Source organism: Protopterus annectens, chromosome 1.part0, assembly GCF_019279795.1.
Source record: "Protopterus annectens isolate FY-2018-M chromosome 1.part0, PAN1.0, whole genome shotgun sequence".
Classification (NCBI taxonomy): domain Eukaryota; kingdom Metazoa; phylum Chordata; order Ceratodontiformes; family Protopteridae; genus Protopterus; species Protopterus annectens.
In genome coordinates, this window is record NC_056725.1 from 849,931,530 (window position 1) to 849,941,796 (window position 10,267).

At 40.0% G+C, this 10,267-nt stretch overlaps 1 protein-coding gene across 1 annotated transcript in view; it reads left to right on the forward strand.

The window, feature by feature from the left end:
* The window catches only part of TMEM242 (transmembrane protein 242), a 282,085-nt gene that overhangs the window by 190,877 nt on the left and 80,941 nt on the right, over positions 1–10,267 (forward strand). The window contains exon 3 of the mRNA XM_044063665.1: positions 3,668–3,805. Coding sequence (XP_043919600.1) covers positions 3,668–3,805 — 138 coding nt within the window. The remainder of the gene's footprint in view (positions 1–3,667; positions 3,806–10,267) is intronic.

Below are 10,267 nucleotides of genomic sequence, written 5' to 3' on the forward strand. Positions count from 1 at the left end.
TCCTCACTTTGAAACAGAAGCATTTTGCAACAAATGTTTTTTGATCCCTATACTTCCTTTCACCTGGATTCATTAAAGTGGCTTTATCAAAAGTACATGTTCCCCCACTCTAGAATTCCTTGGGGGATATGGGATATTTGGCTGTGTAAATGGTCTAGTGAGTGCCCTATGAGCTGTACACTGGTGGATTCTTGATGAAAATCTTGCAGCAGATATTGCAGTTTTGTCATGTAATTTCTCTCACTTGCACAAAATGTATGATAGGAAGCAGGTAAAAATAAGAGCCACAAAGAAAGAGGAGTAGAAGAAACATCTGGGCATTTGCAAGGTTAATGAAGTCAGTTGCCGAGGGCCTTGGATCTGTAGAGCTGCCACGATGTTTGATTACATTTTATTGATAGCATTGGATATGTACTCCTTAAGATTTCAACTTATAATCTAGTATTAATTCAAGGACTTTTACTGAGCAGACTTCCACTGAGTGTGATTTACACAATAAACAGGATCTAAATGTCAGACTTAGCAAAATAATTTAATGATTTGAATACTATGAGTCTGATGTGTGGAGCATTTAAATGGAGTTGAGCTGCTGAAAACAGGTTTTGGACCATATTAACTGGGATGGAGTCTTTTATTTACTTCTTCAACTAACAAATAAATAAAACCATCTAAGCATCAGTACAATGAATAAGCTTGGCTGCACAAGTGTTCCTTCATTTTTGATGAAAAAACTAATAAGCAAAAGAGAGTCTATATTAATCCATGAAGAATACCTAAACAAGCTGGAGATATGTTTGTATAAGTGCATGATGGTGCGCAGTTGAATTTTCCCTTGTGACAGAGTATGTCTTCTCTTCTGTATAGTTTTTAAAGCAGTGAATGGCACTTTGGTTTCCATGTATTTCAGAGAGACGTGCCAGTAGCAGATTGTGGCAGAAACTTGTCAGATGAAGGAGGAATGTGGAAAATACTGGGTCTTAAACTAATTGGGGAGCAGAATTTTCATAGGTAATGCCATCAGCATTTCCTGGGAAATTGCATTTTGGAGAAGCATTGTCAAGAAAGATCTAAACTGAAAGGCTTTATCCAAATGAGGAGTGAGTGACTGGATTAGATTGACTAGTCTTCCCATGGGTAAGAAATATATTAACCTGTTGGCAGAATGCCTTGGGAATCCTGTAATTTTCTTTTTGAAGATTTAAGGATGCATGTGAACTAGGGGCACACATTGTCCTCACCCAGAGCCAACAGATGGGCACCATATTATAAAGGACAGAAAGAAATAGGTCCAGTTTGTGAAGTAGTTTTCTTGTGAATAGAATTTAATTGGACTATCCAGAAATACTGTTTTTGAACAAGAAAAGCATGCTTTAGGCTCTTTCTTCACCCCCCCCACACACAGTAGATGTGGGAAGATGGTAACTAAATATGTATACCATCGCCCCTGCTGCTTTTATGTTGGAAGGAGCAGACAAGAGAATATGGTCCAAAAGGCCATATCTACCACATTTTTTTCTTTCCTCTGACAGCATCGTGAGTGGAGCCAGTCAGCATAGTTGAACATGTGAGTGAGTCATCTGATCAATGGAATACTTTCAATGAATATTCAGGTCCCCCAAAATGATTGGTTATTTTTTATATTGTCAGACAACCTGCAAAAGAGTGCCTTCTAAAGTGAAGTAAGAGAGTAGGGGTTGCATACAGATACAGTGGTGAGGGATTTTAATCTGTCATTTTCTACAAATATTAGCAGAGATTTCCTGTAACTGGAGTCTGACAAATTAATATGGTCAGGAATACATACAGTTGTGGCACAAAAAAATAATAGCAACTCCACCTCCACACGTGTGCATTCTGTCTTTCCTGAAAAGATTATAGCCTTTTGATAGTAGTACCGAACAAAGACAGAGCCCTATTTCAGAAATGGCAAGAATATTGGGGGAATTTACAGTAAATGCAAAACAATTTGTAGTACATGGAGAGTTAAACAACATTCTGACATAAATAATTGTTCTTAACAATGTTTGCTAGGCACCATTATGTTTTAGTTTCATGCAAGAGCATTGAGCATTAAAAGTAGATGGCATAAAACAGCCTCAAAAAGCTGAAACGACTTTAAAAGCTGTGATTATTTCATTCTGCCATACTTTTGTGTGTGGTAGTGTGATGTGCTTACAGCTTTTAAAGTTGTTAGATCAGACACTCTTCATTACTGTTATCTGTCTGTGAGGTAGCACTGTCTTACAGCTTTAAAAGCTGTGAAGCACTTTTGTGCTTCTAGAGTATCTTTTATTTGTTTTTCTCTTTATAAAGTAGTACAGTAGAGCAGCCAAACCAAAATGTAAACTAATTTTGCAACAGTACCAATTGAATTACAGCTTTCAGAACTATAAAATACTGAGAAATTAAATTTCTCTCTCTCTCGCTCTCTCTGTCTTTGTAACTGGTAGTACATGGAGTAGGTAAAGCTCCATGTACTAGAAAGAATCATGATTGCATTTCTGTAGTCATAAGTTATATATTCTCAAATTGGATATCAAGATTTACCTCTCCAGCTGGTTGTAATTGGAGACCTTATAGTAATCCTTTATCACCACTGCAATTTGGATATACATTGTGACATTTTGTACCTTACGTGCGGCAATGTATTTTCTACCCTAGCTTACCAAAATTATGTGAGCGGTTTCTTAATAAAAATTTTAGTAAACTTTATATTGAGAATAGGTGCACATAATGCTGTTGTATTCCCTTGGTGACATCAGCTGAGAGACAGCATGTAGTGCATTCATAATTTTCAATAGACAAGGACCCACACATGCACTGAGGTGTATCCATTAAAGTCTATAGATGCAGCCACACGCACCCTCAGTGTTGACTTCACTGATGTTAAAGTTCAGTATGCTTTTTGCTGTCACAGAGGGAGCAGTACAGTTTTATGAAGTAATTTTAAACAGTATACCATAAAATGGGCTCATTTAGGAAGAAAGTACAGTATGTCAGTGAAAATACCATGTGCCATGGTGCATTAAATCATGTTGTGGCAGAATGCTTTCATAAAAAGAAAGAAGAAAAGAAAGATCAGAAGTTTTTAAAAGAAAGAACATTTAACATCATGTTTTTGTACAACTTCTGGTTCCCAAGAGCACTCATTAGTAGGAAATAAAACTTAATCAGTGTTAGCAAACTCAACTTTAGCAAGATGTGTCTTTGTATGAAACACAACAAAACTCTGTGAATAATACCTTGCCTAATGATGACAGTCTTAGTTCAGATGTAGCTTAAATCTGTCGGTACTTGGAGTAATGTTCACTCAAGTGGAGCCTGTCCATTATAAATGGTGCAGATATTTGAGGAGAAACACTTTATGTAATTTTCTGTTTCCTTAGTGTGTGTTATCTGACTTCACAGCATTTATGTCATGCATTGCATTTGCTATTTCGACTATGTAGTTTTGCATGATCAGCAATTAATTTTATGTACATTGTACTGTGCACCAGCAAAAAGGATCTAACTAAATAAAAATTGCTTCTCCCTTTTCTTGTAATACCTACACATCCTTAAAACTATTTGTAACATTATTGCTATTTGACATGTTTAATGTTATGGTATCCTTTCTTTATACCATGTCTGCTAATTTTGAAACTGCTGTTTCTGTGTGTTTTTGCAGGGAATTTCTGCTACCGCAGCAGTACCAGAGACTGGTGCTTCACTAGCCTTGAGGGCTCTTGGCTGGGGTTCTCTCTATGCCTGGTGTGGAGTGGGTCTGCTGAGTTTCACTGTCTGGAAGGCTTTAGGAGTTCACAGTGTGAGTACTGCATCTGTTGCCTTATTTGTTAAAGGGATATAAAGTGAAATTGCAATTAATTCATATTGTCATTTCTACATTACATTTGCCTTATCTTACTCAGGATCTCACTACCCCCATCCACCCTTTATGTCATTTCTACAGTTATGTGATCCTTGACTATTTTTATTTTTTGTTTTAGGCCATGAAACTGGTAACTGTAGAATATTTGATATATCCTCCATGTTTTTATATGGGGGTGGTTGCTGCTTGTTGTCCTGTTAACTTTCCCAGCGGCAGCCCCAACTCCTTTTGGTTACCCAGTAAAGACAGTGACCCATGTCCTGGGTCTGCCTTTGCCTGAATCCTTAATCTCTTCGACTTACTGTGGATAGCACTACACACACACACACACACACACACACACACACACACACACACACACACACACACGACTCAAGGGGCACTGGATGCTTTTTCTTATCCATATGCTTATAACTGCATTCAGAGTTCTTGTTTAGCTGTTTGGTGGGAGAAAACTGGTTACCTTTATCTATGACTATACCACCACTTTTCAATCAATGCTTTAACATGTTTAGAATTGGGATATTGAGAAAAGGGTAGGAGCAAATTGCATAGTAAAACTGGGAATTGTGGGAACAGTACATGCAGAGAAGGAGCAAGGTTTAAAAGAAGGCAGGATTTGAATGAGCTATGTAATGTTTGACTGACAATTGACTGGATAGATTATAAGTGATATATAATATTTGCAACTACAATTATGTTAATATGGTTTGTGATGTATAATGTTGGCAGCTAAAATTATGTCAATATGGTATGTTTTCATGTATATAAATGTATGATTGCGCATGTTGTACATGCTAATTTAATAAAGATGTTTGTTTATTAGAAAAAGACTAACGTGTTTAAGGGCTCATTGACATATCATGACATCCACAATTACACACACACACACACACACACACACACACACACACTTTCTGTGTCCCTTTTACAGATGTAGATGCTAAGTTAATTTATTGTAATCTGAAGATCTGCAATGACACCTGTGTTTTCATACAGTAAGTTTTCTAACTCCTTCCTCAGGGAAGTAAAGCACACATGTAGCTGCCTAATTGTTCTTTCCTATTCTGATTCTCCAGTAACTCCAGCATGCATGCTGTTAACTGGGCGACTTGGTTCTCCAGTTCTTGGTTTCAGTACAAAAATTCTTAGTGTGGTGCATTATGGCAATATTTATATCATAATGTTTCACATTTCTTATGGACCTGAATGTAGCACATCACAAAACTCACTCAGTTGGTATCTGATACACAATCTGTGCTTTTGTGTTGTAATACTGTCAGTAAAACAGCATCATCATCAACCCCTTTTTTTCCCCTTTTTGTATGGAGGGTCGGGGTGTCACATCAACAGTTATCACCTAGAGCCAGTGTTCACACTGCCAAGTGGCTAGCCCTGACGCACACTGTAAATGAACATCGTTTGTAATATAGAAAGTTGGCTTACTGGTCAGTACAAATTTGCAAATATGATTACAAACCCAGTAGTTAAGTTTGTGCCCATGACGTGTTTGCATTTACAACTGTTTTTTTTTTTCATTGCTATTAATAAATCACATAAAAAATGGCGTAGATAAGACATAACATCTGTTTTGCCGTAAAATTCCATAAACTGTACTGGATTACCAAATGAAAATGTAGGATAATATGAGCTGATTAGCTGGACTTCGAGTGTACTGCCATCAGTCTGCATTTTTGTACTGTGTCCCCTTCTGAGACTCCCTGGAAGACTGTGAACTTATTACATTCCCAAAAAACATGCTTCCAGTTCCTCTCTCTCTCTCTCTCTCTCTCTCTCTCTCTCATTATATCTCCAGCATTTGATACCTTCTTATAGGTAAGTACAAGGCTAGCTGGTGCTTCAAATAACCTCTCCCATTTGATCATAGGTTGACCTTACCCATTCCATGGTCGATAATTATATATTACCACAATTAGAATAACTGTGATCATACCATAGATAATTTGTGGAGCCCCATGCAGGAGATGAAGCATTTGGGAGCTGCATCTGTCCATTAGTAGTACACCTGGTAGTCCTGGATAAATTTTCTGTTTCCCAGCCATAGATCTAAGTTGCAATTGAAAACGGACAGAAATTAACTTTTTGTGTGGATGGGGAAGTTTGTTGCATAGCTCATTTATCCAGAGCTTCCTTGTGACTGGCATGGAGATGTGTGACTGCAAGATGTGGATTGCTTCTAAAACCATCTGGACCTGCAAATTTTTTGCACTTGCTCTGTTTCAGTGATATTTAACACTTCTGTGCTACATTGATTTATTTTGTTGAATTTATCACTGTTTTTCAGCCTCCACTTGGAAACGCCATCTGTTTGTTACTGTATTGCTCTTAGGTTGTTTCAACAGTATTCTGCAAAAGCTGATCAGAGTCTGCCAAAGTATTTCTAAGTTTTGCAAAGTTTTTGTGTGTTGTGAACATTTCTCAGGGTTAGTGAACTTTGCATGGATTCCTGATATTGCAGGAATTCTTACTTCTGTTCTAAGGCATTTGTTTACTGCACTTGAGCTCAAAGCCAGTTTGTTTTACATGAGGAGGGTTCTTTTGCACTCTGCTGAGAGCAGAGAGCTGAATTCAACACATCCAAGGTGAGAACTACTGGTCGATAACTTATTGTTTTTTTTTATATGATTGGCCTGAGGTTTAACTTTGGAAAGTCTTTCATCCTGCTCGTATAAAAGCCTTGAGTTTGTGTGATGCGCAAACATGGTTCCCTGTGCCTGCATGTAAGCAAACCTTGCTGGTTTAAAATCCTTTATAGGAAATGCTATCCATAGTCTCCCACGATTCTCAGCTGCTTGACCAGCTGCCATTTGTTGCAGAGAGTGGTACCACTGCAGGTCATATAATAGTATACTACTAAACACTCACACTTTGACCTTTACGTGACTCTTCCTTACTCCTTAACATCTAGAAATTGTGTTTCCTTACCTTACAGTAGCATAGGCTAGATTCAGACCTGCTCTATCTAGACTGTTTGTCGTGCTCTTAAACTAGTCCTGCTTACATTATGAGAGTCTCTCTGCACACTTGTGGCAGAAGTGTGTAGTTCAGGACCCATCTGAGTTGGGGATTGCTGGAGGAAAGGCTCAGTTTGAGACTCCCCCATTGGTAGTTGTGTTAAAACTGTTTAAACTTGCCTGTATGTAAGCCTTGCATTTGTGCAGGTTTGCACTCAGTTTCTCGGAGCTGCTCAACATTTGGAAACTTTAGCCAGAGGTTTGGAGTGCATCTGCAATGAATTCCAAGGCATCCACTGAAAAAAAAACTGAAAAATTAAGTATATTTTAAGCCAGTACTGCACTTTAACTGTATTTAATTGAATTACTGCTTCATTTTTGCTGTTTGTGACCAAGTCCAACTAGCCCACTTCCTTCCCAAATACCACAATCAGAAAAATCCTGCCATTATGGACAGGCTGTTTTCCATCATTTCTCCTGCCAGCTTGATTGATATGGGCATCTTGAGGCAATCTAGCAATTGTGTCATGTATACTGACAGCCATTTACTCCTAAAGCAACTTTTCCTCCCTATGGAATTGGAGTCAATTCTCTCAAGTAAAACAAACTAGACATCAAACAGATTGTAGTTCACATGCTTCACCTTACAAGCAAACCACACCTCTCACACAAAGTAAGGTCACAACACATAAACCCACAAACATGGAGGTACTCGCTAAAAGCCTACCAAAAGAACAGAAACCTCCCAAACGCATACCACCCACGCTCACCACTAAACAAAAAATACCACTACACATGTAAACACACACAACCATATCTCAAAAAATAAGCCTCGAAGGCAAAACACATTCAATGTCTTGGTCATAGGCAACTACATAGTGAGACACACAGATGTCCCCCTCACCAGACTGGACAAGGAGAAGGTCGCTGTCAGCTGCCTATCAGGTTCCAGGATCCGACAAGTCACACATGTACTCAAGTTACTCAGCAAGTACCTTTATGACTCTGTCATAGTCCATGTTGGAGTGAATGACTTGAGATGTACCTCGTTGGACTGTATGAAGAGAGACATGACAGAACTCTCTCATTGTGTGTCCCAGACAGGTATATCCTTAGCCCTAAGCAGTATCCTATCCTCACCCAGGATGATGCCACTATGTAAACAAAAAAAAATGATTGACTTCTACAATTGACTTTGCTTCAGGTGTCATTACAGGGAGATCCAGAATCTGTCTGCCTGGGAAGATATGGTAGACAGACCTTGCTTTTCTAGAGATGGTCTGCACCTGTCCCAGACTAGGTTTACGGAGACTGGCAAAGGCCCTTGCCTCGCCCATAGTGCATTTTTAGGCAATATCAAAACAACAAACTTTCCAATTTAACAAAATCTAGTTGAGACAAACTCAGGGTTGTGTTGCTTAATGCTAGGAGTTTAAACACAAAACTGCACTCCCTGGAAGCACTCCTCACCTTAGAGGATGCTGATGTCTGTGCAGTTACTGAGACGTGGTTCAAGGCCACTGAGAGAATCCCAGCCATACAAGGCTACAATGCCGTCCACATGTTCAGACCTCAAAGCGAGCATGAAGGAACCAAAGGTGGAGGTGTATCCATCTTCATAAGTTCATAGGTGTGTACGAGGCTAATGGCCCTGCAGCCTTTACAAGCCTAGCCCAAGAAAATTGCCCAGGCACCGTGCCACCTGATGTAAGTTCACAGTGCCCCTATCCAATAGGGCAACTGGAATGATTCCTGGAGTGAACTTTCTGTACCTATCCACTCGTCAAGATTGATCTTGAAGAGGGCCAGCGAGTTGCTCTGCTTGACATGAATGGGAAGCTTATTCCAGAGTATGGTCAGTCTTTGGGAGATGAACCTGTTCCTTCAGTGTGTTCTGTTAATTGTGGCAATAAAGTTGTGATCTCTGGAGCATGTGGCATGGGGAGATTGGGATTTCTTTAAGTGTAGCATTTCAAGTAGGGCTGGGTTGGACATGGCTTTGTAAGTCAAGCAGAAATCACCTTTAGGTAGATAAGAGACTGAGAACAGCTGACGTTTCTTGAGTCTGTCCATGTAGGACATGTGTTTAAGGCCCATAATCCTTTTTGTGAGGTACTTTTATGGCCTCTCCAGCTGTTGTAGGTGTCTGGTCAGGTACATGCCAAATGGGGCGTTGTATTCGATAATTGGTCTAATGAAGGATGAGGAGAGAGGGATAATAACCTCTTTCTTCCTGGATGCAAAATGTTGGGTTATAAGATGTGCCACGTAGAAGGACTTTTTGACCACAGTGGCAATGTGGTGGTTCAAAGGTGAGGTGGTTGTCGACCTGGGTGCCCAGCTCTCTTATGGTCCCTTCAGTGTTCAGCAGGTTCCCATCAACGTGGTAATTTGTAGGAACTGAGTTTTTTCCAAAGGGGATGATAACGCATTTTTTTGGCGTTAAGCTTCAGGCCATGGTTCCAACACCAGTCATTGGTCTCAGAGAGGCCCTTTTGTAGGATGTCTGCATCACTTGGGGAGTTGATAATGACTCATAGCTTGCAGTCATCAGCGAACTTGGTCAGCCAAAGTCCTTCTGTATTGGCCTGGACTTCTGAGAAGTAGATGCCAATCAGGACAGGGCTCAGGACCGACCCTGTGGGTTTCCACTCGTGACTGGTCGACAGTCTGACTTGGAATCCGCAACTTTCACTCTGTGGGTCCAGTCTATGAGCCAATTTGCAACCCACCTAGAAATGTAGGGATTGATTCCTGGTTTCGTGAGTTTATCAATGGTACCTGAGTGGGGAATGGTATCAAAGGCCTTGGCCAGGTCGAGGCAAGCTGTATGCACTACCTTACCCTCATCCACAGCCTTGGTGACTGCCTTGAAGAAGTCAACCAGGTTCAGCAGGCAGGATCTCCCTTTAACAAAGCCAAACTGTGTGGTGTCAAGAGTTTGGAGATTGCCTATATCTTTGTTAAGCAGGTCCATGATGATGTGCTCCATAGATTTGCATACCAGACTCATCAGGCTAATACGGCAGTAGTTCCCAGGGTCTGTAGTTGCTCCCCCTTTATGGAGCAGGATGACTGTACCCACTGAAACAAATACAATTTGAGACTGGTCAAACAGCATGACTCTCTCAAACTACTCCATGTCCAATTAACTGTTGGGAAAGTACCATAACACATCATTGCTAGCTATAGATCCCTCACCATGAACCAGGATAGACAGACCACCTACCTTGATTTACTGGAATCTTTTGCCATACAACCCAACACCTTAGTCATGCGAGATTTCAACTTTCCTTCCATAAACTGGGGAATATTCACAAGCAAAATCACTCTTACCCAGACGTTCTTGAACTTTGCTAACATAATATAGTTTGCACCCAACTAGGGGCTCTAATGTTCTGGACATAGTACTCACAAACATGGT